Source organism: Haplochromis burtoni, unplaced genomic scaffold (genome assembly GCF_018398535.1).
Source record: "Haplochromis burtoni strain Fernald_Lab_line unplaced genomic scaffold, NCSU_Asbu1 Contig_149, whole genome shotgun sequence".
Lineage (NCBI taxonomy): Eukaryota > Metazoa > Chordata > Actinopteri > Cichliformes > Cichlidae > Haplochromis > Haplochromis burtoni.
In genome coordinates, this window is record NW_024582510.1 from 99,609 (window position 1) to 127,553 (window position 27,945).

Consider the following 27,945-nt stretch of genomic DNA (forward strand, 5'->3'; position numbering starts at 1 on the left):
ATTTCGTCAGACTGAACCCTGGGCCTTATCTAAGTACCTCTCGGTGGAGAGATACGGTGGGAAAAGGAGAGGGGGAGCAGAGAAGGCAGCAGGAGGAGGATTTGCAGACAATGACTCTGCCACAGGGGCAAAGTGGATGAATGTAGCTAGGAAAGACAAAGGCAGTAATAAGCTGGACATATGAGAGACGGAGTGAGGGGTTTAAGATCACGCAGCAAAGAGGCTGTGATGCTCTTCTCTCAGGAGTGTCCCTCAGGACCGGACAAGCTTTTGCTGCTTCATTTCTCTCATTCACCCACCCGTCACCTCTTGAGCTCCCTCTTCCTTCTCACTGTACTCACATTCACACATGTACAAGCGCACACAGCCTTCACATCTCATTTTCTCTGGAGAAACGCAAGCTTTTACAAACAAATGCCTCATCGCCTCACAGCTTCTCTCCCTTTCCCCCCGTCTCACACACTCGCAGGTCCCTGCTCTGTCCTCCATTTGTTTACTTTACTCCCTCCATAATGCAGGGATTAATTTCTCAAAGCCGATTTGAGCTGCGGCACGCTTCAGCAAAGAGCGGAGAGCAGAACTTTTGTGCTGGGGGAAGTTTCCCCTTCACACTAGCTTAGAGGTGGACTGCTCTCCCCTTTATGCCGCTTGCTTTAATCTTCACACGGAGCGGTGAGAGTGAGGGATAGAGGGAGGACAAGAAGGGGAGAGGGCTCTCAACACGCAGCTGGGAATCACTAATGTCTTTACAGAGGTGTTGTCTGCTTTCCCATGTGCCTCTTTGAATCCTTTTGCTTCCTTTGCTATTTCTCTGGCATTTCCTCCTCTTACATTTCTGGACTCTTTTTTTTTTTCTTCTTTTTTGTTAAATGAGTTTTTGTTCTTTGATTTTCAGTTGCAAAAGTCATTTTTTTTTACTAAAAGGTTTGTCGTACTGGCAAAAGACTGGCTGGGAATAACCTCCATAGTACTGAGAGATTGACCCGAATCCTTTTTTTTTCACCGATGTGTGAATAATTTCCTCATAATTGAATATGTCTTTAAATTGCATGTTTAACCAGTAGTATTAAACCCAAAAATACAACTGCAACTCATTTTTGGAACTAATTGTTGTTGTTATTGGTTATGCTAAGAACTGTGGATGTTGTTTTTCACCTCATGCATGTGGACTTCTGAAGATCTTCTTTGCTCTCCCTACAGAGCCCCTTCAAGTCTGCATATGCAGTATATAGCAATCATGTGACTTTAGTGCTCTACCATGTTTCTTGTATCTGCAGTCAAGCAGTCCACAAGTGATATGAATAACATAAAAATGTCTAGCGGTGTCCATCTGTGCCTTGCTGCCACACTGACTGTATCCCTCCGATCATACATTGACCCCAGCTAGCAGGTCTGGCTTGGTACTTCTGTCGTCTCTCGCTTAAGTGGAGATGTGCTGATGAGCTGTCACGGTGTCCCAAATAATGGGGAAGGCCAGCTGAACTTATGTAGTCCCATATTTCAAGCAGAGCTGGACCACTTTAACTTTAGAGTTCCCTACATCCCAGAAGACAATGGGCAAGATTCCAGTGGCTTAGCTCTGTTTCCAGTTAGGAGCATTGAAGTCTGATAATGAGCGATCGAGAGCCCCTTGTTTGCTGCTTTCACTGTTCCCATTGCATCTGTGAGCCCTGCTGGATCAGCTCTTTCTGTCAATGTTGTAGTCATTTGGCCATCACTAAGTAGTTGGCAGATTTTAGAGACACTTCTGTCCTGACAGAGCACTCGGCACCTGCTCACAGCCTCTTAGGCAGGGACATTTATGATCAGGAGCCACAGGTCAGACATCCCTTCCCCGCTGTGGCTTGACCGCACAGAGCTCTGGCCATTCATAGAGGCACCACATAGAGTGGTGCTGACATCTTACCCAAGGATTTATTCAGATTGGCACAGCTTCTCTCCCAATAAAACCTTTTTCAAAGCACACAAAAGTAGGAGTGGATTTCTCTCGCCCTGGTTGTTCCCAGTCATATTACATATGCTGACAGAAAAACCATGGTAGCTCTGTTCGTGCTATCACAGCTAGACAGGGCACGCGAATCAGTGGGAGTGTCTGTAGATGTTAGGCTACCCTAAAAATGGTACCCAAGGGGAAGTACTTCTGTTTATGCCTGTTAAGTGCTCCAAGTTAATGTATTGATTTTCAGCACTGGTGCATGTAGGGAGGCTCAGACTCCATATCACGCCATCTGTCTCCAGTGCTGTCCGACCTCCAAATATTCGTACCAAAAGAGCTAGCTCCAGCTATGATTGCCTTGTATGCTACTGCTGTCTTATCTTGTCATGAAGGCTTAAAGAGATTTCAGTTTTTGTGCATCCTTTGTTAACTGCCTTTTGAAAGGAGTCACACAACTAAGACCTGTCTTTGGCATCACAGTGTGATATATCGATGGTGCTGCGCATCACAGTTTGAGCCAACAGTCAAAATGTCTTTCAAAAGGCTGTCTCTGAAAACTGTTGCTCTTAGCTTTACCTTTTAACAGTGTTATGCATGTTATCAGCCCCACTATCTTGTCTTGTAATTAGTGAAGACACGGTGGGACCACAGCCACTTTACAACCAAGCTCCATTTTTACACCTCAAACAACTTTTCTAGGTTGAAGGTTAACTAGAAGGCCATTTTTGTTCCCCTGGCTCAGAACAATGAAGCAGCTGAGCAATCTCTCTGCCCAGTCCTCTGTCTCATTATGTTTTGTGCACCACTAACACGAGGCAGATGCAGCAACTGTTTGTCCACCTCAGAAGACTCTCATAAGCCATTTCTCTGTCAAAACAGCATTTGGCTCACTGGCTGTGTAATGCTTGCACGCAAGTATACATAACAGCAGGTGCAGAGCCTCTGCAAGACACTCATACTCGCGCCACAGGAGCCATATTCTCGTCCACAGCTCTCCTCAGAGGGACTGCGGTAGCAGACATCGGCACAGCAGCATCTTAGGCCTCTTCGTGCCCCTTCATCCATTCGCCTCTGCACCATGTGTCTGAGTCATCCCTGAGATGATGTTTTTCTTTTTTTTTTTTTTTAAATGGTAAATGACCATGATGTACCCATTCCTCAGCACTATAGTTCTTCTAGTAGTATGCAGCTTTTCTTTCTGAAGTTTAATTTGAAAAGAAAGTCTGCCATAGGAGGACCAAAAACTGTATTTCAATTCACTATTACTTATAAAGTTATTCAAAATAAACTTTATGCATGACTTGAGCGTCGGTGTGATGGCTTTCAGATCGTGCAATCTGCATTTTGAATTTTGAAACATGATATTCATCAGTCTCTCTGAAGAATTGCTGTCCAACTCCCTGTCCCAGTCTCATTTACAGTGAATAAACAGGCAAATCTGATTGAAGATTTACTCTCAAACCGTGAGAAGCCTGATAAAACACAGACTAACACAACTCCCCCTTTGCCACCGAAGCGATGTACTGTTGGGTATGTTGTTTGCATACTAAAGCATCACACTCAAAGTAATAGCATTTATTATATTGTATTGCAAGGGGACAGAAAGAAGATAGCAGATGATTATGCCCGCTATTTGGTTCATTTAGCAAGAGTAAAGCTGCTAAGATAGCTTGTGACCCAGAGAAGGCAGGAGTTAACTCTCAAAGGCTATTAGGATTTCATAATTTACATTATGTAGATAAGAGCCTGCAAAATATCTCTTCTGCTATATTTTGTTCATTTTGTTATTGTGCCCAAATATAGAAGTCTGCTTAGAATTTATGAACTTGAAGAACTTTCAATACTTGAAAAGTTTTTTTCTTTTCATATTTTGTCCATAAATGTGAAAAATATTTCTTTAAATCAACCACTTATGCTCTGTTTTTCAGCCTTATAAAAGAGTTTTGATGAGGAAAACATCTTGAATGCAAGCTATGATAAGCCTCCAATAATGAATTATCCAAATCCCGTGTTATTGCAGCAGGAGTTCAAATCCATTTAGCACGGGTCTGCGAGACAGCATCCGGAGGAGGTGATGTTTGGTTGTGTAGGAGGTTTACAAAGCTTCAGTCAGCGATGGCTCAGAGATGAAACTCATTCAATCTCAGACTCCTATCCTCAGCTCCAATAAGACTTTAATATAAAAGGTATGGATTGGTACTGCAACTTTATGAGCTAAATAAAAAGATCATATTCTCTAATGAATGCCGATGAACTCTCAACGCACTGGCAGCACATTTGCACACAGTTAATATGCACATGCATGCAGTATTGTGCACACGCTGACCCTTGCATGCAGGCACTGAAACACATTCCACCACACTCCCCCCTGCACACCCACACAGTTGCCTACAGCAATCCTACACAGAGTTAATTTGCATTTACAATTATTTCCCATACGCGCGGTGCTGGTCTAAAGGTGGGTGTTACATGATAAAGCAGTAAGTAATATAACCTCAGTCCTCAGAGAGACTTCACAGACATGGTGTGGTAATGCTGAGAAAGTGCAAGAGGAAATTGGGAATAGAAATAGCTAGAGGATGTAACCAAAAGCTGAAGTTTATTGTAAGTGGATACGAGGTATTAACCTCATAACAAAAGAGTAAACAAATAAGTACGAGATGTCCTTAAGGTTGGAGAAGGTTAAAGAAATAAATGTGTTTTCAGGGCCTTTTTTTAAACTTCATTCTGAAGTAATTCTTTCTTACATGAGAAATAACATTTATGGAAACAATCTTAAAGTATCTTAAAGGAAATTAAAGATGGTCAAACATTGCTACACAGCACCACCTGGTGGACACACTTCACAACTGACTTTTAAATTAAAACAATCTGCATGTAAAGTTTTTTTCTTTCTTCTTGTTTGAAGTTTGACTGTCTATTTTCCATTCCCCAGCAAGGGCCACGACCTTAAATACGACACAAAAACATGCATTGATAATGAAGCATCGAGCTAGGCTTAAGGTTACAGTTGAGACGAGGAGGAAGGGAAAGGATGCCATTGAACTGGTAACCTAGTGCCATTTGCTCAATAGGTCAATAGCAGATCTTGTGGAAAGAGAAGGCTCTTGCACGCCGATTGAAACAAATCCCAGGGCTTTGCTGGAGGGCAGGTGGTAGTCACACGCAGTGACACTGCTGCGGCCTTGACCTGAGAGAATATGGTTTCGATTTTCCTTTTGTTGCATTGTGAACTTTGAGAGGTTAAAAGCAGTTTAAGTGACTCGGCTTTACTTTTTGAGAAGTGATAGCTAGTCTCTCTATTTGAAGGTTGGCATTAATGTGGTGTGTCAATTCTAGTGCTGAAACAACAAATGAGTGAGAAGGCGAGAGATTACTTTCAAAGGTAAGGGTTGCTCAACATTGAAATTTTATAAACTGGAAATTTGAATCTTAAATGTAACACCCTCATTTACTGTAGAATTTCACATCTATACATGATGTTTTGCTGAGTTATATTTTTATGAATTGTATTGCAAAACAAACTGATATCAAGGGTTGCATGAGAATACTGGGCAGTTTAGTGTGTCTAAACTGGTTAGTTTGCATTGTATGTATATATACAGTATGCTTGGTTTGAAGTACAAAGGTGAATTAAGTGACTCTGAGCATGGCATGGTTGTTGTTGCCAAACGGGCTACTCTTAATATCCCAGAAACTGCTGATCTACTGAGATCTTCCCACACAGTCGTCTCTAGTGTTTACAGAAAACTCCATAATAAAATGAGCCGGGATAAGGCTATCCAATCTAAACCTCAACATCTGACATGGAAGACAACGAGGAAAAAAATGTGCTCGTATTGGAAGTTTTTTAATAACACATTTCAATATTGCAACAGCCATCAGATTTTCTCCTAACGGGTAAAAATCATTTAAAAACTAACAAAAACAAAAGAAACTTTTTTTTTTCCCAGTTGTATATTCCAAACATCAGAGTTTCTTGGCTATTGCCCTAAAGTCAAACAAATAAAACCCTTACACAGTGAGCAGATATTATATTCAACACATTGTTCTTCAAACAAATTATAAAAATAGATTTAGCATTTTCAAATACATATATACAATATTAAACATATCGTAATGGTCACAGCAACATATTGGGGGACAGGGCGGGAAACATCTCTGGTTTCATTCATCGTGGTGAAGAGGTCCAGGCTGTTTTGTAGTCTCGTGTGTCTGTTTTAAAGGTGTATTTTTGGATACGTGTGATGTGTTTTATAGCAAAAGGAGGGACATTTTTACCAAATTGAAATCCTTAACTTTATTCCAATTAATTTTTGCACCTTCTACTGTGAATCTGTAATGCCCCGATAAATGTCTTCCCCAACCAAATGGAAAAGCCAGATTGCTGTACACAGGGAATTCTGGGAGTTAACTGGAAAAAGTGTAACCATATAGTCTGATGGAGCATGATATTAACAGCAACATAAATTTAAACCTGACAATCCAATAGCAACCAAAAGGAAAAAAAAATATCATTGATGTTCTGTAATACTGTATCCGTACTGCAACACACACACACACACACACACACTGTAATGTGTATACAGCAAATCTAAACGGTAATGAACCTAAAATCAACTGTTGCAAATCCAGCGTATAGAAATACACAGATACTGTGTGCTGACAGTAAAATCCTCCAGTGTTCCTCTCACTTCCTCTTTACAAAATAATTTGTTCAGGTACAAACTCACAGTCGAAATAAGTCAACGGAACAAAAACGAAACAAGACAACTGCTTTGCTCAAATTATTATTATTTTTAAATACTTAAGTTTAAATAAACCATCCCAACATCCTCTCTGGAGAGGTCTGTGTTGCAGTCTGTAAACATAAATAAATATGGATAAATATCTAAAATCAGACCACCTTCCAGAGATAGCCCGAGTCCTATACAGAGTAATAAACATTGTAGTGAGAGCCTTTGGAGAGGAGGATCGTGTTATCCAGATGAAATCCAGCAAACTAAAGGGAACGATTTAAGCTTTAAATGCACACAGAAAGCATGGAGAAGAAGAGAAAGATATAGGGAATAAAGCAAACGTAGTTAGGAGTAGCGAAACAGACAGCGACGTACAACAAATTCATGAACAATCAAAAACACATTTTCAACCCTTTGCTTTACAATTTCATCCTGCAGCGATTGTTTCACCATCAGTAGTACCAAACAGGATAAATGAATGCTGATATCCCTGCTGAAAGAAGAGCATAATATCAACACAAATATTTTACTTAAGTCCGTTCATGCCATGAGCAAACTTTAGATAACGTATATAGCACTACAATGAATCCTCGCCCCTCTCATTCTGCCACTTTGCAGCTTCATCCAACCTCCGGCTTCACTAACCTGAATAGCACGGTCTTCCCAACCTGCTGCTTTGAAAACGCAAGTTACATTCCAGCCATGTTTATTCTTTAGAGTATTTCTTTACCATCTGATATGAGATCAGCTTTGACCGTTCTTGATGTGATTCTGTATCTTCGTAGCAAATCAGTTCCTGTTGATGTGAAATCAGCTGTGCTAGTTCTGAGGCATTGTTTTGACCCAAGGCCAATAAAATAGTTCCCTTCATCGAGAATATCTTGGTTTTAGTGAATTTATGTTGTAAAGGGATATTTCACCCCAAATGTTCACGTGTCTTCGAGCTGTAGTTCAAAATTGCTGTGCGCGTCTCTCCCACAGATCAGAGTTCGGCTTCAGACAGAGACATTTTTAATTTGTCTTTATGCGCTGATCTAGAACCAGTAAGATGGAGCCAACGCAGGCGTTGAAGGTCAAAGTGCAGATAGAGGTCACAAAAAGTCACATGACATCACTCCTCTGCTATCCCCCCCCCGGTTATGACATGAACACAATGTCACAACTGATCGCAGTCTTCAAGGGGGACTGTTGAAAAGAGAAAGGAAGGAATAAAGGAAGGCATGAGGAAGTGTGGGAAGGAGGAGTAAATAGATGAGTGCAGTTAGCTGAAAGATCAGCTCATCTATCTTTATGTATGGAAGAGCTCTCTCTCTCTCTCTCCTCGCCTCCACCCCATCATCCATCTGCACACATGTAAGGATCTGCAGCAGCACGAGACTAGGTGAGTTGACCGTTTAGACCTGCACACCACGCCCGTGCATTTGGATGACCTGGGCTCTCAGAGTCTGGATGGCAGCCAGTATCAGCTTCTGGTGCTCCAGGGAAGTGATGCCAAGGCTCAATACATCTCTGTGAACACAAGATTTACAGAGATCAGAAGATGTGGATTGATTGTTTTTAACGATGTTTCGCTTTTATGATTTTTGTTTAACAAAGATGTAAGACTGAAAAGGCAGTTTTAGTCAGCTTACTTTAAAATGCAAGCCAAACCCAAATGTTAAAAAACATGATGCAGTGGAATTCTAATCCTTTACGCTAAAAAAATACACCATTACTATATCTTTGACCTAACAGTAAGGACACCAGTTATTGCAGAAATATTTTTCTGTAGCAATCTTTATATGAAACAGAATGAGGCTGCACACATATGTTTTCAGGGAATACCACTTCCAGTTTCTTAAATTTATTCGTTTGCGTCTTTATATTAATTCAGCACAGACACCCAGCTGTCTTAGATATGGCTGACGCAACTCTCTGACACACACCCCTGAGCTCAGATGGGAAAGACGTCATTTTAGATTCAGATTAAGAGATTAATCTCAGAGTTCACTGGGTCAGTTTGACACTTTGAGGCTTTTAGAAAACTGGAAAGGTCTGCTGCTTCTTAGAAATTCCTTCACTGTTAATACTCAACACTGTAAATAAGAAACTCGTGTTCTTCGTGTCAAATTTTTTTGACACGAATGGTATAACATGTATGGTATAACAAGTGCCATATTTAGACATATTTAAATGGAGCTAAAAAGGTTGGTGCCTTCTGTAACATCTCATTTTTTTATATACAGTTAACATGTTTTATTATAAGTAAGTTATCTAGTAAATAAACAGCCAAATATTTGCTCAAACACAGGGTGATGTCTCCTTACCTACATATATCTTATAAACACTGATTCAGTTGCTTTTAAAGTCTTGAATATTAGCAGTTTTTTACTAGAATGAATTGGCTTCTCCCTTCATTGATCTGTGTTATTCTTTTATTAAGGTACCCTTCTGTTAAAAAAAATGTAATGAAAAGGTCAAACAGTCAGAATTGTACAAAACTACTCACTGTACAGTCATTCGTGCCACAGACTCCAAGTAGCAGTATCCCGCAGCAGTGAAGTTGTCCTTGTATCGGCCCATGTCTACTGCATCCAGCCACTCTCCAACAGAGTTAAAAGATGGGAAGGTGGGGAGAGGCCTGTCAGCTAGTGTAATGGATGAACTCAGGGTTCTATAGTGGGGGAAATAACGATTAAGGCTTTGTAAAAGTAACTTTTTAAAAAATTTATACATTCAAGGATCTACTCCAACTCATTTAGTCATGAGACTGTACCTTCGCGCCAGTGTGGAGGAACCGATACCATCAGGCGAGCGAATGCTCTTGCTGAGGGCCGAGTGGATCTGACTGAAGCTGGGCCTCTCCGTCCTCTCCTTCTGCCAACAGTCCAGCATCAGCTGATGGAGATGTGGAGGGCAGTTAACTGGAGCTGGCAGCCTGAAACCGTCCTCGATGGCCTTTATCACCTACGCACAGAAAGAGGAAATCGATAATATCAGATTAGAAATTAGTTTTGTGATTTTCCAGTACTCATGGTATAATTGGATACATTCTTAAAGAGCATGTCTGAGTGGTAGGGCAGAGTGGGAGAGGTGAACGAGGATGTAGAGAAGTTTTGTCCTACTTTCAAAGTTCAATAAGATGCTTAAAACCTTTTCCCCTTGCAGTGGACTTGCTTAGTTGCCAAGAATAGAAGTCTTACAGAACAGAAGACTGTATAGGTCACACGTGGAAAAAAATATTACATAAAAGTACATAATAATCACACTACCTAGAATGTCCCACTGTATGGCTTAAAATCTAAAACTGACCTTGCAAGCCTGCGGCAACTGTAATACTTAGATTTCACAGAGATATCATCACCCTAATATGAGTGGAATACATTATGTTTTTGGTAATAAAAAGGCTCCAGAACTGTACAGCAGGTATGCAATCACAAAGGGGAAAAAAGAGCCCCTGCAAATTTGTTCACAACTAACTGACGCTGTATGCAGACTGAAAAGTCAGTTAGTGGGATATCCACTGTCACTTGGTGTACTTCACACGATACTTACTGGGTATCACAATAACAGCACCTTTTCATTTCCAATAATACAATATGCGGTAGCTCTTTGGATTGGGGGGAAAAAAATCAAACCAGCCAAGTTTGAAATACCAGAAACATCAAAGCAATGAAACAAACACTCCATTAAAAAGTCTGTGCTTTCTTAAATACTCCCCAAAAGATAAACTATCAAATTTCAGAAAATGTTTAATCTCTGCTCAGCATCATCACGAGGCCTCTGAAAACTCACTGTCTTCAAACAGCAGTGCTTGAAAGCATCCTTCCAGACTCTTGATGTTCTTTACTGCTCCATCAAGCTAATGTCGCCCCCTATTAAAAATCATTCACTCAAACACCCCACGAGATATTTCCTTTCAGTATATCTAGGGACATGGGATATATCCTCCACCGCAACCACTCTAAGAAATACAATCTCCTTAAAGGAGGCAATAAAGTCTGAGAATAATCACAAAAATGACATCCATCAGCAGCATTAATTCCTAAAACACTCTCTTCTCTCTCTGCCTACCCGGCCACCCACTTCCCCACTCCACCACTCCACCATCCTCTCAGCCCCTTAAGCTTCTATCTCAGTAAAGAGCATTCATAAAATGCTTTTCAGCATTTGACATTTTCCATTTAATCAGAGCCAGTAGGTAAAGGGCACGACGGATCACAGGTGGACAGGCCGACCAACAATTCCGTTATGATATAATGTATCAATTTAAAGTGGATTAATATCCCTGGCGCTCTACAAGCTTGATCTTTGCCCTCTCAATTGGAAAGTTTGATAATATAAACCAGGCTGAGATGAAACTTTCGCCAGCTTTATAAAAGGGCACTAACAAAGAGTATTAAAAAGCTACCTATTCTTGTGCTCGCTGAATAACTCATGCATATTAATTTGGGACATTCAAAAATGGAACATGCAAGTAATCAGTTGCTTTACGCGTAGCTGCCTGCAGAAAATGTAGTCTTTATGATAAAATTCATTTGAAAAGGCATTAGGATGATGAAAAATAATATGTCTTGAAAAAAGCTCTTTGCTGATAATGCCTGGAGTGTCACTGGCCTCACTAATAAGAAAAGCAGTAACAAGGATCTGCTGTCTGTTGTCTCATATGCAGACCTGTATCCTGCTTTCAGCTATACTACAGAGGCATGACATCCTTAAAAAGGGGGGAAATATAAACCTCTTTTTTAGGACAAAGAAAAAAGACTGACAAGGAAAATGGGCCCACCCACAGTGACTTTTAAAGGTTGCTAGTGGTGGCAGGGTCCTATTAACTGGACAGTCACTCCCCTCAAATAGTGCTTTACATTTCTTGAAATAAGCTGACTATTTTCTGAGAGATTTTCTACACTTAATAGCAGGGTGGCAGGCAGGGATAGGCAGTGGACACTAGAAGGGGGTCAATGCATCCTTAAGAGAAAACAGGATTGGTCATGGAGCTGATGCAGACTTAAAGAGGGGGACTTAGGCCCGGCAATAGCTCTCAGAGGTACTGTGGCTTCTCGGTTTTCTATTAATAAGATGCATGGTGGGCACAGATAGAAAATTCATTGATAAAAAAAAATTAGAGAGCGGCAAAAGAGAGAGGTAGGGTACAAAAGTATAGAAATTAATATTGAAATTGGAGCAAGGAATATGGAGAATTTAAATGCACACTTACATCCTGGTTGCCCATATCCCAGTAGGGTCTCTCGCCATAGGACATGACCTCCCACATGACAATGCCAAAGCTCCAGACATCTGAGGCAGAGGAGAAACGATGGTACTGGATGGCTTCTGGAGCGGTCCACAGCACCACACTTTTCCCTCCATGCTGGCGGAGAGGAACAGGAGAGGTAAGACAAGATGTAAAAGGGTGTGGAGAGTTCACCAAAGTAAAGCTTTAATATTCTCTTTGATAAGCTTTGAGCATATTTCCAGCAGATCAAAGGAACTGTTAGGAGATTGGGTTCACCTTGGACTGAAATCCTAAAATAACCATAGAAACACTGGATTTTTCTCCCCCTCTACCTCAAAGCCCATGTGACCTCACCTGAACTTGACATAACATATGATAATTCCCATTTGATCAGACTCATTAAGAAAATATGCCCTACATGTGTGAGTTATAAGATGTACAAGGTTGCAGAAAAAATGTTATCTCACCAGCGTGGTGTAGATGGCCTCTATTTTGTCCTCCTGAAGAGGTCTGAAGCCAGACACCTTGCAGCCAAGGTTGGAGTTAACCAGCACCTGCGATTTGGAAAACAGGCTGATTAGCATGGCTTACATTTGGAGGGGAAATGCTCACAGTATGAGAGCTCACTACCCTGGTGGGCAAAGCTCTTATCACACCAGAGACAATTGATTGTTTACAAGAACAGATGTTCCTGATTTTCCACAACATGACCACTGCATCTGTAGTTTGATAGACTGCCTCTTCTATGAAAGACAAAAAAACCAAACAAAACACACACACACACACACAGTCGTGTTTTCATATCCTTGTGGGGACATCTAATTGGCATAATGCTTTCCCTAGCCGTTTACCATAACCGAAACCACCAAAAATGAAAGCCTAACTCTAACCCTAACCATAACCTAATTGTAACCCTGACACTAAAACCACATTTTGAGTCTCAAAAATGCCTTCAAACTTGTGGGGACGGGTTTTTTGTCCCCATAAGGGGTGTTGGTCCCCACAAAGATATGTAAACATGGTACACACACACACACACACACACACACACACACACACACACCCCTAATGAAACGTGGGTGACACAATAATTTAGACAGTTTTGTCTAATTTTCAGCTTCATGTAGTCTTTCAGTAAAAAACCTACAGGTGAGTGCTTTCAAAGATGTTTGCAGACAAGAACGAATTGTAGTCTGCAAAAACTCATTATAGAACACGACATCCTGTTCATCACACCATACCTGTCCTCTATCATCTACTCCCACCTGCTCCCCTTACCTTGTGCGCGGCGAGCCGTTTGTGGACAAAGCCCATTTCGGTGAGGTACTTCATCCCCGACGCCACTCCGGTCAGCAAATCCATCAACTGCATTATACTCAACTGGCCTTCATGTTTCTGAGGTTACAGAAGGAAAAAGAGAAAGATGAAGAAGAGGTGGGAGAGAAGATTGTGAGCAGGCTGAATGGAAGGGGGAGAAAAAAAGCACATCTGCCTCTGCTGTACAATGTTGTGCTTGCTGAGCTGAAAACCTTTATTTGGAGAATAAAAACAAACAGGCCATTAATTCATATCATTATAAACCACAGTGAAGTGGTTCACAGAGCAAAGGGGCACACTAACAGTTTACAGAAGCTTACAGCAGCTTTGAGCAGAAACACTCCATTTGTGCAGTTAATTATGCTATGTTTTCCTTATTACAGTAATAAGCACAAGAATTGCTGCCCTAGGACCACATTATATTAACGGTATATTTAGGACAAGTAGAACAAAAGTGTTGTTAGTGCAGCTGCTTGAAAACAGAGAGTAGTAATGAGTAATTACAGTTTAATAATGAGCATCAGCACATATATTTAAGATGAATGCACAGTAATGAAACTTACCCTAAGGAATGAATCTAAGGCTCCGTTAGACATGCACTCCACTATGATCATCATGGTGTTTCCTGGACAAAGACATGACATAGGGCATATATGAACAATTGAAACGGGGATAAAATTGTGAAGTCAAGGGAAAAAGGAAAGCAATAGCATGATAATAGAGACATTGGGAATAGGGAAGGAATAAAGTGAGTCTAGTCCACTTGGCAAGCATTGTGCGAAGCCATTCTTCACTCGGTGAACTGTAGTGAAGCCTGGAGAACCTGTGCGCTGCCCTGGCTGTCTCAGCAAGTTTAACGACCCTGAAACACTCACACACGCACGCTCTTACTGTGCACAATAGCACGCGCTCATATACACTACACGCGTGCTCACACACATACTGTGCCGAGGCCCAGATGGCAGGGATCCAGTAGTGCTATGAAGTGCACGGAGGAGGGAAATGAAAATAAAACTGCAGTTGTTGGAAGGGAGACGAAAGGAGGAAAAGATTGCGGGAGGTTGAGACAGTAAGATAAACCTTGACAGATATGTAAACAACTTTACATCTACAAACACATATTCTAGGATGGAAAGGTGGTCTGATCAGTCCTGACAGTTTATGCAGGCATAATACAAGAATGATAAATTGCCACTGTAAAATCCCCGGTTCCCAGTTTCCCAGCATTACTACGCTTTTAGGAAGCTATTTGAAAAGGTTACCAAATATGCTGTGGGAAGCGAGAGCCAGGGATGCTGCCATAATTTGCCAGCCATCATGTAATTAATGTGAGCTGGATAATGAGTCTGTGGTTGAACGGGCTTGCGCAGGGCTGGAATGGCCGATGTATTCAGCTACAACCATGGACTGAGTAGAATCATATTCTGTTTTAAAAGATGTCACGAATGTGGGCAGATTCTGAAGGGAAACAAAAACACAGAAGACACACTTTGAAACATATCTAAAAGCAAAGTCTTGACCTTTGTGGCACGGTGATGTTTTAAACTTTGGCAAAACTCCATCAGTCTATATAGAGACGAGAAAACAAAGCCTAGTGAAGCAACTTGCGACGTGGGAGCAATGTCACATTTTCTTATAGGAGAACAAAAAGTCATCATAACCCATTATGCAATATGTCATAGTACTGACTGAGATGAGATGGCTATGCAGTAAAAACTATTTCTTGTGGTTATCTACAAGAACATCTTTGTTTGCAGTCCTGCTACCAGCTGTTCCAGGTCTCCCACACTGTGATTTTTTTTCTGCTACTCTCACTTTTTTTGATAATGATTATAATAGATTTAAATAGTGACTTCATTGATCACCCATTTGACAGAGCAAATGCCTCTAAATTATGAATAGAAAGATTAGTGTAGAACAAAGGGACAATAGGTGGTATTTTGCAGGTGAGTGAGATGTATTGGGCGGATGGAAGGGAGGCTAAATAAGAATCCGGTGGGGGCGTAAGTGATGTAAAGCAGGTGATTTGTAGTCTAACGGCATGTGGGCGTGCGTGGGTGTGTGTGCAAAGATTTGTGATTTCATGCCAAGTGAAGAGGCAGGCGAGCAGGTGTGTGTGTGTTTGTCAGTGATGGTAAAGAAAAAGTGAGCATATGGGACAGCCTTTTCGTGTGTGTGTGTGGTGAGGAGTGTGCATGTGGGTTTTCAATGAATGTGTGTATGTGTGCATATGATGGTGGGAGGGATTGGAGTGCATCTCAGGGCCCCGCTGGGTCTCTAGCACCAATTACTGTACCCTGCACATCTGCTGCCATCCTACTGAGCACAGAGTGTGCTGGGGCACCGTGCCCACACATACACACACACACACACATACAAACATCACCAAAAAGCATCGCAGCGGCAGTAACAAAAACTTCACAAACTCCTTAAAGCTTCTCCTTTCAGCTGCCATTCCCATTAACCTCTACCTCATCTTCTGTGACTCTCATGTCTCTTTCGTCAGTCTCCTCCCTTCAAGTTTTTTCCCCCCACTCTCCTTCCATTCTGTTTTCGCTCTTGGACCTCAATTGCTATCTGTCAGCAGAAAATAGACCTTGATGTAGCTCCGCTGCTGCTAGCACAAGGCATCCATCTACCCACCCTGCTTTCTCCTTTTCAAACTTTACTTCTTGTTCCATCCTCCTCTCTTGCCCTCTTTGCTGTAAGCGCTGACCCCCTCCACGTGTGAGTTATTGAGGTATCTGGAGTGTCTTAGCGCTCCTCCCAATCCTTGTCCCTTGCTACTCCCTTTTACCCTCTCTGTATGCAATTTTAAGATGCTTAAATCCCAATTACCCCTTTTCAACAGCCTTACTTCCTTCAACAACTGAGCTGGTCAAACTGTAGAATTTTTCCCTGATCCTTGGATTCCTACGTTTTTTTCCACTCTGTGCTTCTTTTCATCTATACCCATTTTCCTTTGTTTTCCCATTCTTTTCCCAGTGGTATCCCCTTACTACTATACTACCTTTCTGTTTCTGCTCTCTGCACAATATCCCTCTCTCCCTCCTTTCTTACCAGTGGTGATAACGCCCTCCAGCCGGATTATGTTAGAGTGGTCAAATTGCCCGAGAATGCCAGCTTCGCTAAGAAAGGAACGGCGCTGCTTGTCAGAACAACCAGCCCTTAACGTCTTTATGGCCACAGGCAGCTCCCTCTTACTGGGCAACTTCAGGCAGCCACGGCACACCTCCCCAAAGTCACCTGTGGGGGGAGACAAACAGAGGTCGTGATCAGTGTCAACGGATGCACAGAACGAGAGCGCTGAGGGAGAAAAACATCAAAAGAATGCGAGAAGAAATGAGTAAGGGTTAGACTGAAGGGGATAGAGGGGGAAGCCAGACTTAGATGAAGAAATACTACTTCATGTTGGGAAGAAAGAGTGATGACATTGAGAGAAAAAGATGAAATACAAAGGGATCAAAGAGAGATCAAAGATGGAGTAGAGTGCAGGTGAAACACTGAAGCATCTACTAGAGGCAAATACAATAGCCACAATAGTTTAGCGCAATTTTGGCAAAGGTCTGCAAGTTCCCAAATTTGATTGAACTGGATGCCAATTCAGCCTCAAAGCAGATTCAGAGAAAGTGCAAAAAGACACAGAGTTGACTTTGAAAGATTTCTAATACTTTTGGCTTTCTTTTTAACACAGGACAATATATTTTAGCATTTTTGTTATAATATTTGGAAAATTAATGGATTAAAATTGGTTGTCATTCATAATTTCTACTGTGCTATATACTGCTTTTGATTATATCCTCATTCCTAAAATGCATTTGTATGCTTAGCAAAATCTAAATGAAACAGAGGGAGTTATTCAACACAATCTATCTAATATTTCATGTAGCATAAATATTACAAAGACAACATAAGAGACGGATTTATTTTTGTTTAATTAAAAAAATATTCATTTTAAATGTAATGCCCGCAACATGTTTTTGTTCACTACTTTTTTGAACAGGAAACGCTCACTGTAGTTATGCTTCCAAAACCTCTCAAAGCAGAAATATTATCCAGCAAGTTGCCTTTTCAGATATGGAAGCTCACATGTCATGTGCACTAATACTACAACAAACTAGATGCTATTTTGTTAAACCACAGTATAGCTTTCTAGTTCTCCTCAATCTTAAAGGAGCTTGGAGCTTAAAGGATAAACAACATGTGTACAGTTCCATTGAATATGTACAATGACAGTAAAGGGCTTTTCTATTCTTCTATTCTCTTCTACCCCACTCTAAAATTGCTGAGCCCACGCACCCTTTCACCGAGTGGTGAAGTCCTCCACCATCATCTCTGGGATGAATAGTGGAATCTGAGATGCTTTCTTGTGTATAATCATGTACCTGTGTGCACAATTCTCTCGATCTTGATGCTCGAGTTGTCCAGCTCTTTGGCAAAGGCGTGGACAGCCTGAAGTAGGTCTTCGCAAGTCTCGGGGTCAATGTAGGTCCTCCGTGTTGGGATCTTAACTGCAGTGGTATAAACACACAAAAATATTTATATAGTTTTAAAACTGGTGATATAAAATGAGACATGTGTTTTCTACACTTTGTAAGACATTACATCATTTATTGTGCACATTCTTTATAACGTCTGAAGTACCCAGCAGCAACATATCCACATTAGATATAAAGAAACACTCCCAGACTGGCTGGACCTCGCTCTCAACACAAAGCAAAGCATTTCTAAAGTCTGCATCGCTTTGTGCTCTACTGAGGCTACCATCAGTGAAAGGAATTGCTATGTCTGTCTCCTTCAAGAAAGACTTTCTCTGTGTATGATAGTTGAACATTAGACCAAAATGTTGTGTCTGGGAAGAAGGCTTTGCTCTTTGATCTCCAGCCTGAAATCAATACCAGAGTTTTACCATTGATGTTTGAAAATGCTGAAAAGCTTTCTTCTATCAAACTCTACATAGCTCTATATAACTGTAGGGTTAAGGTAAATATCTCAGTTCTTAGTCAGTTTTTCAAGGTTATAATAGCCAAATATAACCCATAATGCAAAGAGATGATTTGGGGGGGGCGTCTGTCATTTCATTTAAAGGATGGAAAAAATAACATATACTTCCATTTCTTTATTCATAACTCGCCTTACTCTCAGTTTTATTTGTTGTGACCTTGCAAACTCCTGGGAGACAAAGTAAGATCAAAGGCTTTGAGTGCTCAAGTCTTACTGGGTTTCCTCCACAAGGCTTTATTCAGATCACACGGCTCTTCCACAAGGGTTTTTGTCTTTTCAAAATGTTATCGCTCTAACACACACATACGCAGGCAAAATAACAGACACACACGACCAAAATACAATCTTCAGTCAGAAACTGGGACAAGCATAATAGACTTAAAAATGCTGAGGCAGAGAAACCCTTGTCACATGGTGCTTATAGTTGCCTTGCTCCTTTGCTGTAAGTTTCACACTCTAGGTTAAAAGAAACTCTCAAACCGCAATGTTGAAAATAAAAAAACAAACCCCAAAACAAAAATACTTCTAAGTTAAAACTGGATGTGTTTTAACTTAGTAATTCAAAAATTACTTAATAATTTTTCTCTGACATATCCACACAAATTGCCTCATTTCTTTTACCAGCATCTACAAAATCACTACTGTGAGGCTAATGAGACACAATAATTGGAAATTTTACCTGACATTTAGAAATGAAAGGGATATCGACTCCAACTAGACTGTACACAACAAAATAAACACTACTTGGTTTCTCAATGAGCCTTAGTTTTCTTTATCAGCTAACTGCCTGTTGTACTTACTGAATACCAACGGTAAGAAAATAAACTTGCCAGCAGGTAGTCAATGACCATTAACCAGTGTATTATAGCTCTCAGCTGGATGACCTTTGACTCCTGTTACTACACTTTAAGGCTAATCTTCCAGGAAAAGGCCTGGTAGTACTCCCAAAAGCAGCACAGAGGCTCTCAAATGTGATTACAGTTTCAGATTGACCTGAGGGAAACTGTACTGGCTGCTTCAAAACGGCTTATTGATCTACCACACACACATGCTTACTTGTGCGAACAAACACACATGCTGATATGCTTCTCTTTCTGTGTGTGTGTGTGTGTGTGTGTGTGTGTGTGTGTAGGGCTGTGTGTGTGTGTGTGTGTGTGTGTGTGTGTGTGTGTGTGTGTGTGTGCGCAAAGCCAAAAGTGCACTTATGAAAGAAATGAAACCTATTTTATTCAAGTGTTGGACTGAATGTTCTTTCCTATAGTAGCTTAAAATCAGACATACACACACAAATGCACAAAACACATAGCATCTGGGTTGGAAACATGAAGCTGAGCCTTAAATCTGCATTCTATCTAAAGGCCACCAGATGGCGATACTTGTGGTTGCAATAAAGATTTCCTGTCTTACAGACGTCGATGGGAAATCAGCTGACCTCTGGGTTTATGGGCTCAGTTATGCATTTTGAGACTATTTTGTAAATTTTGTTCATACCATGTTTCAAAATGGAGGATTACCTGTGGTATGAAACCACGCAGTCATTGGCTTACAACTTGTCATTACCCAATGAGCACGCAGTTTCACAGTCAGACCCACCCCTTCCTGCCATATCCGTTTTTTCCCCCTCTAGCAAAGATGGAAACGCTCATCTTGAAGCTTCACAGCATGACTTCAAAACCCAGTGCGTAATATCACAAATACAACATTACATCATACATATGCCCACATACCAGGAAAAATCTCTACTCGAGTAAGGACTTAATCTTCAATCTGCATTTGTAGTATAAACTGTTCAAGGTCAGTCTGCTTGAATGTTCTTCCATCCATCCTCTTCCGCTGATCTAATTCAGAGCTGTGAGGGGACCAGTTGCCATAGGCTGAGTACATCCTGTACAAGTCGCCTGTCTGTCGCAGGTCTACTTGACTATAATCAACACCCAACTTTTCAAGGTTAACTAACAAATAGCTTTGTTAGCAAAGTCACCTTTGTAGCATTTAGCTTTTCATGTTCATCCATCACACATGCACTGCAGCAGCTGGTTAGATTCAGGGTTCACCGAGTTACTGCTATAGGCACACTCGAAGGGAAACTGAAACATATTCAAGAACATTTTCTTTCATTATAGACACAAACTTCTTTGTGTCTTTCTCCGTTCATTTCCTTACACACCTTCTCTTGCCGTCGCTCTCTTATGCAGAGTCAGACTATCGATGGCATTGCAAATGAGTCACGAGCCTCTTCTCCTCGCATTCATGGAATATGTGCTGAATATTTCTAGGTCACATACTCTGACATAAAACTAATATTCTGAGCAGTGTCACTTATGATGAGTCTCCTTCTCTGCCAGTTCACCTCATCACACTTCATCCCTCAAACCTCTTAGTGCGCCCTTCACTCACTCACTCATTTACCCTCCTTTTCCCCTCCTTCTTCCTCTACTTTATTACTCACACGCTCATTTATTCACTTTTCGTCTCTCTTCCCCTGTCCTCACGCGTTAATATATGGTTGTAGAATGTGTTTTAAGAGTCTGGCAGGCGAACAGATGGGAAAAAAAAATCATAACACCCACTACTTTGCGTGCTTCCAGCTCTCGGACAAAGCAGACCTGCAGGAACGCGAAAGCATGCTGCACTGGGTTTGCATGCACGGAACGCAAAACGGACTTTTGTGTTGAATAATGAGGAAAAAATGTTTATATGGGTGTCCAAGTTTCAGAAAGAAAGGTGCGTGTGTGTGTCTCTGAAAAGCAGGCCAAAAATGTTTCGGTGTGTTTCTGTGTTTGTGTATATTACGTGCTTGTCAGCTGTTGGCATGTCTTTGTTTGGGAAGATTTAATTCCCATTCGCATGGCTTCGGCTCATTATTCATCAGACATAGTGCTCCAAACCTCTCTAGAGGGCTCAGTATGCTGGGAGATTAAACAACGCAAATGAGCACGAGCACACGCTTGCGCACTCACACACAATTAAAAAAAAAAGGAGAGAAAGCAAACTCTGCATGCATACACACATAAATAAACTCTAAAACACACACACACAGAGCCACCACATTAGCAAAGCACTGACAGGCAAACCCGCACACAAACAGGAACAGATATGTCAAACTTGTTTCAATCTGTCACTGTCAAACAAAAAACCTATTAAGAGCTTTGTGACCAGAGGTTAAAAAAAGAAGCATTTACAACCTTGTAAAACAACAACATTTACTGTTCTGCTTTTGAAGCACAATCTCGCTTGTTGCCTGCCTTGTTCATGAGATTTTAGCCTTTTTTTTCCCCCATTCTTTTTCCTCCCCTCATCTCCGGCTCTTTATCTTCCTCCTCCTCCTCCTGATTTCAATCTCTCCCCATCAAACTCAACCACGCACACACCACCTAATGGAGTGTGTCAGTGTGCTCAGAGTTGGCTAAGCATGCACTCAGAATTGCGAATCAAGGCTGCGGCGCTACTTAATGCCTCAAAAGTCATCTGTAATGCACGGGCATGTGTGTTCACATGCCATTCCCGCACTGGAATAGGAAAAGACAAAGCCTTTTTTCAGATTCCGCCTCCTGTCCCATACACTTTATACAGACACAGTGATGCTGTATAATACAATCATCACTTTTGTCACTTACATTGGAAGTAAAGTTCCTCATCTCCCTCTTGAGAAGCCTTACTGTAGCCACATTGCCTGCGAAGAAAGAGAGAGACGGTCATCAGAGAGAGTTTCTTTTTAATCCCACTTAGCAGACACAGGTAAATGGCAGAATCAGCTGCTCTTTATCTTGAGCCATGGTTATAAGTAGTAACTGCCAAGAGAGAAGAAGCAAAAATGAGAATATTGATAGAGGAGAAAGGATGTGGAGAAGCATTCATAAAGACCCCTGAAGTGTTCACTCATCAGAAAAGTCTGAGGCTCAGTGCCAATCCTGCCTATTTGAGTGTGCCACCGACTCACACCAATAGCCTTGCAATTGATACACTATTGTTGTTTCACCTTGAATAACTTTTCATCCAAGAAATGAATATATATACACTTTGGCAACTGGACTGTCCTCATCCTTTGTCACCACAGGGGCCTAAAGAGGAGCAAGCTCAATAGGATCTCACTGTTGATGGCTTCTGGCTGAAAAAAGCTTCTTTTTCTTTTCTTTGCATGCAACACAAATGCCACGCACACTCACACTGTCAGTGACAAATTAACATTTGGCTGGCTACTAACAAACTTACTTAGATTAGAAAAATGGAGGAAAAACAAGACTAAAGAATTACTGAGGATATAATTAACAACATCAGAAGTTTTTCTAACAACCGGTTTCCAATAAAATATAGTCTACAAATACCAAAATATAGTATAAAAGTGTGCAAAAGTCTGAAGCCTCCTCTCATTTCTTTGTATATTCATAGGAAAACTGACAATGTTGTGCTGACTTATTGGAGCATGCGCAAACATACATGGAAATACAACATGAAAGCCAGAAACAGAGTTTGTATAATTCAGTAATGGTAAGGTCCGGGTTTTTCAATTCAGTTGTGCTTTTACTGCATTGGCAGTGTGTTTGGTTTTAATGTCATACTGAAAAATTAAGCAGTTCCCAATCTGATGCTTTCCAGATGGCATTGCATGGCGGATCAAAATCTGACTATATTTTGTTTTTTTGGAGTTCATAATTCCATCAGTGTTGACGAGATCTCCAACGCTACTGGCTGGAATCGTAATTTACAGATGGCTATTGGCACTCAATGCTGTACCTCTCTTCTAATGTCATCCATAGATTTTGTTGATGATTTTAACCAAAACGATTTATTACTCGATGATTGCCATTGCCACTGATTTTCAGTCCAGTTTTTGTATAATTTGGTATACCTGTATTTCTCTCCTAAAAATGGTATCTTGACACTACCCATTAGACCATTTCTGATGAGGCTTCGCTAAACACTAATTCTTATACACATGACTTTCAGATACTACTCATCTGCATTAGATAGTGTTTCAGGCCTGTTCCTTCTTTTGTCCAGTTTGCTCCCTTTTTTTAAGGACACACTGCAAACTATGCTAAGGTATACCAAGTTGTTTAACCAAGTGTTCAAAACCTTTTCAAAAACATTACAAGAAAGTTTCGCTCCTTGGAAGCAAAATATAAAGAAATGAGGGGTAGTTTAAAATTTCTGCATAGCACATTTAAATGCTGTATATGGAATGAGAAGGTCAAGTACAAACATCTGAAAGTTTTCTTCAAATGCCAATCTTGAGAGTGCCTCGTCCTTCAGGTCTTTACAAATCAGTTTAGCCTAAGCCTTTTAAAAGAACAGACGTGTATGTATATCTGCATCAATAATATCAACAAGTGAACATGGAACATACTTAACGTTCTGCTGCCATGGCTAGCAAAGACTGCTGTGGCTGTTTTGACAAAGAAGTCACAACGTGTCACAGTTAAGGCCCGAGCACAGATGACACTGAGGTGTAGATTTATGTTTAAGTACAATATTATACCTGCTCATGCAGGCATGTGTTAATGTGAACATCATAATATATCTGCACTACACAAAGAGCTGGTGCACAGCTGAGAGGGAGTATACAGAGAGCACGACAGTCGTATGTATGTGCACATGGGAATGTTAATGTGTGTCGTTTGTGCATGAGTGTGTCTGCACAAATTCATGTGGGCGCACATGTGTGTGTGTGCGCTTTACAGGATCCTGTTATATTGCATGTGCATGTCCCCGTGAGTTTTTATAAGGAGAGACGTGGCTGAGGGTGAGGCTGACACATCCCTCAGCCTGTGTAGCAGTTGGGTCTGAGACAAGGTCAGGACCCTGTCTGTCAAAACACACCAGCAGACACATGCACCACAACTCCTCAGGGCAGGAGATATCAGACAGGAGAGAGGAGACAAGAATTAATAGATAAGGGAGCACAGCGTAAAGGGAGCAAGGGGTGGGAATGGGAGGAAGATGAGAATGGAGGGCACCACGGTACCGAGAGAAACAAGATGCAGGAGACCAAAGGGAGGAGTGGAGGTAAGGGAGCAAATAGCGAACGCGGCAAGGGGAGAAGGGCAAAGCAGTGGAGAAATCATCGAGAGAAATGAAGGAAGTACTGCTGCGACGAAGAGGCAGAGGAAGTGACATGAAAATAAGAGGTTGCGAACAAGAGGATAATTGGGAAGAAGGTTATGCAAGGAAGTTGAAACTTGAAGAGGCACACAGTATAGCCTATAAAGTAGACTGCAAGGAGCAGCGGAAGAAGCAAAGAGAGACGAAAAATATGCATCTTAGAGATTAGAAAAGTAACAGAAAAACAGAAGCTAGGACACACAGCAGGATAAATCAACCATCTAAGCCCTGTACTCATTAAATAACTGCCACAAATTGATATATATATATATTTAAAATAGTATGCTTATTGAACCTTCTGAAAAATTAAAAAATAAGAGTTAATATCAATTAGCATATATGAGTTTTAATTTTTATCACATTAGCTACATCTGGCATCTTTTTGCAATTTGTTTCTTCAAAATATACGTTCAAATTAGAGACAAAGTCTCAAAAACTCACAAAAACCCATGTATCAGATATGATACGCTAGGCATAAGGGGTTAAAGGAGTGACAACAAGCTAATAAGCATGAATACTAATACCAAATACCAAAGAAGGATGTAGTAGAAAGTAGTAGTAGCAGGAGTAGTGGTAGGGATGCATGAAAAAGACTCATAAATTGATTTATGTGACCATTTCCCTTTCTTCTTCTGAAATGTCATATATGTGACAAAAATGAAATAGCAGATGCAAAGTAGCACTCATTGGAAGGTTGCTTCTTATTGAGTATGAATTCAATATGACTGGCCTTTACATTTTTAGTTTGATTTCAGATCTCGGTGGAGCGCAGTGGCGAGGATATAAATAAAACTGTGCTGAACCACTTCATGAAAAAGGAAAGAAATGGTTATTATGATTCTCTCGGTATGAGGAAATGAAAGGAGACAGAAATGTGGGGCTAGGGGAGCAGGGAGAAAGAGACTACAGACATGCCAGTGTACCTGGGCATCAGCTCTGTGAAGGGAGGAAGAGGAGAAAGAAGAGGAGGAGGAGGAAGGGTGGAGAAGGAGGTCGAAAGCAGCACCACGCTAGCAGGAGTTACATTGGAAGAGCCTGAGCAGACGCTGCTGGGAAGAAAACAAGGAGGGGGTGCCATTGTCAATTCTGGCTCTTTTCATGAATTTAGTCATTCAACACAACTTTGGATCCAAAACAGATTTTTCTCTAAAATCTAATCACTGGAATACAGTGGATGCTATCAAGTAAACATACAGTACAAAAAAAAATCATATAATATACTTTCAATTTTTGTAAACAGACCTTGCAGTCTATTTCTAAAACTAGAATTACAAGAATTCTGGACTGATTTTTAAATTTCACAACTTCAAAAGAACCAGATGGCAGAAGGAAATGTGTGGATGGTGAATGCTAAAATTTCTGGCCAAACTCTGTCACTGTCTGCTCAGCTTCTTCAAATGTTAGTTTTGGCAAGACTTCTTTTCTCTTTAAGCCCTATTCATGAGCAGATATGTTCTTTGGGAGGGGGGAAAACAAACTTTTCATGTTGATTGACACTTCATTATTCACATCTGTGAAATCCTGTCAATTTAATTGAGCTTTGCCAACAATTCTATTTTTCACAAATCTGCATTTTCATTTCCTAATATTATGTCATATGCATGAAGTGGATGGAATTTCTGTTTTAAATGCCACACAATGTTTATTTAAGACATGTTTCACAATCTTTGCAAAAACCTTAATGTAGAATCTCTGTAAAACTCAACTAGCAAAACTACTGCATTAAAATTTTGCTGCTATATTTAACAAATTAGTAGATTTTCCTTTTGGTTATGTGAATAGCATTAACTATGGAAGCAAAAATGTTGATTGTTCTAGTTGTATGACATATTGTTATTGCAATGAATGGGTTAAGTGAGTTTTTTTTTTTTTAGATAGTTTTAGAGAAAAACAACAAAAACAACAAAAAAAAAATCTGAATCAAGCAGAAAAACAGACTTTCTCTATAAATCATATACTTCTAGCCTTTAGTACCCTGATTAACCATTTTGGCAAAACCGGTTATGTTAGCTGGAGAAGACTAAAAGAAACCAGGGCACCAATGAATGTATGCGTCTTATCCTGGCATCTGATCGATAGCCAATTAAAAACCACTCCCTTGTCATGTGTGGATAGAGTGAGTGACAGCTTGATACCTGTCAAAGTGGGGGACATGTTTAATATTTATTGATGCTATCATCTCACCTCATCTTATGGCTGGCAATAAAGCTAAAGCTCCTACAACCTTAGCATTGCAAACGAAACACCCAAGTAGCCTTATTTTAAAAGGTCCATCCTTCCATCTTCTTCTAATTATCTACCTCATCTTCATCATAGGGGAGCTAAGGCAGATATCACAGGCCAAGATTCTTGCCATGTTCCAGACACCTCAGAACTCAGATGTCAGGACTTGTGAGCGACATTATTCCCGAGTTAGCGGATTCTTAGCATAGTCAAGCTATTAGAGCTAAAAAACATATTCAGAGATAAAGACTAGTCACTGCTCTGCGTATGACTAAATGAGTTGAAAATACAAAACAGTGGCAGTACAGATTAAAAGTTTACAGCTTTACTATTGTTTATGTTCAGTGCCGCCATCTTGGATTGATAACTCGGGGGTACGTTGTTCTGCTTCAACTTTCCGAGTGGGAGTTGAGGGGGTGTTACACAATAAAAATTCCGAGTTATTCGGGGAACGCAGGGCTCCCATCAGACAGCCGTCCACGCTCACATTCACACTTACAGCCAATTTAGAATCACCAGTTGACCTGGTGTGTGTGTGTTTGGACTGTGGGAGGAAGTTGCTGCCCAGAGGAAGAAAATGCAAACTCCACACAGAAAGGCCTCAGCTGGCTGGTCGAGGATGTCAGAATAGTTTGATAGGTTTTGTGTGTGCTTTTGCTTAATTTAATCAATTTCTATGGCAACTTCAAAAATCGATCATAATTATAAAATTAGTAATAACATGCACTTTTATGCAGCTGTACATTTTTAGGTACAGTCACTCACACTTTAGGGAGAGAACTTTAAAACAAAATAGGAGATGGATGTCATGTAAATTATGCTGCTTCCATGTCAGCTCTTTCAACTCCGTGCCTAAATATCCTAGAATAATGCAGGTGCAGAATAATAGGTGAGAGAGCATGAATAGAATCCTAGCTGAGATATTAGGCCGGAGGAGATTTACAATATGTATGGCAAAATGCACGTAAAATTAGGTAATTAAAAAAAAAAAAAAAAAAGAGAACACTTTAACTTTTATCCATTAGTATAATGAGATTCACTTTATTCCACTGCTGAGTTTTGCTTTACTCGGATGAGCCCTGCTACCACATAAGTATCTCTCCCTTGGGGCAGATAAATAGTGTTACTCTAAAACCTACTCTCACACAAAGATAAAGACAAATATAGTTTCAGCTTCATTTGTAAGTTATTACTTACAAAGGTGTTAATTTAAACACTATCTGGTGAATAATAAACAGCAAGACTGACAAAATGGCTTTATGCATAAGTAACTTCCAGACATAAAAGCACTGATCTGTTCAACACATGCATGCACCTATACACTGCTGTGTTTGAGACCTTTTTTCTTAGCTTCCCCATCTCTTCCCCTTTGAATCCTACTTTTTTTTTTTACTGTGTCACCAAGTGTC

The 27,945-nt window shown here is 40.6% G+C and overlaps 1 protein-coding gene across 2 annotated transcripts in view; it reads right to left on the reverse strand.

Annotated features, from left to right (window-relative positions):
• Positions 1-6,710: 6,710 nt before the first annotated feature.
• Positions 6,711-27,945, reverse strand: part of LOC102303382 (ephrin type-A receptor 7) — a 162,982-nt gene continuing 141,747 nt past the window's right edge. The window contains exons 9-18 of one of the 2 annotated variants that reach the window (XM_014338897.2): positions 21,829-21,884; positions 17,593-17,718; positions 16,268-16,453; positions 13,771-13,832; positions 13,169-13,285; positions 12,358-12,444; positions 11,873-12,025; positions 9,431-9,621; positions 9,164-9,328; positions 6,711-8,184 (exon numbers count right to left, since the gene is read on the reverse strand). In XM_014338897.2, the coding sequence (XP_014194383.1) occupies positions 8,070-8,184; positions 9,164-9,328; positions 9,431-9,621; positions 11,873-12,025; positions 12,358-12,444; positions 13,169-13,285; positions 13,771-13,832; positions 16,268-16,453; positions 17,593-17,718; positions 21,829-21,884 (1,258 nt within the window). In that variant the 3' untranslated portion in view covers positions 6,711-8,069. Of the gene's footprint in view, positions 8,185-9,163; positions 9,329-9,430; positions 9,622-11,872; positions 12,026-12,357; positions 12,445-13,168; positions 13,286-13,770; positions 13,833-16,267; positions 16,454-17,592; positions 17,719-21,828; positions 21,885-25,054; positions 25,363-27,945 lie in introns of those variants that run through there. The other variant, XM_042224782.1, reaches the window with a different exon arrangement.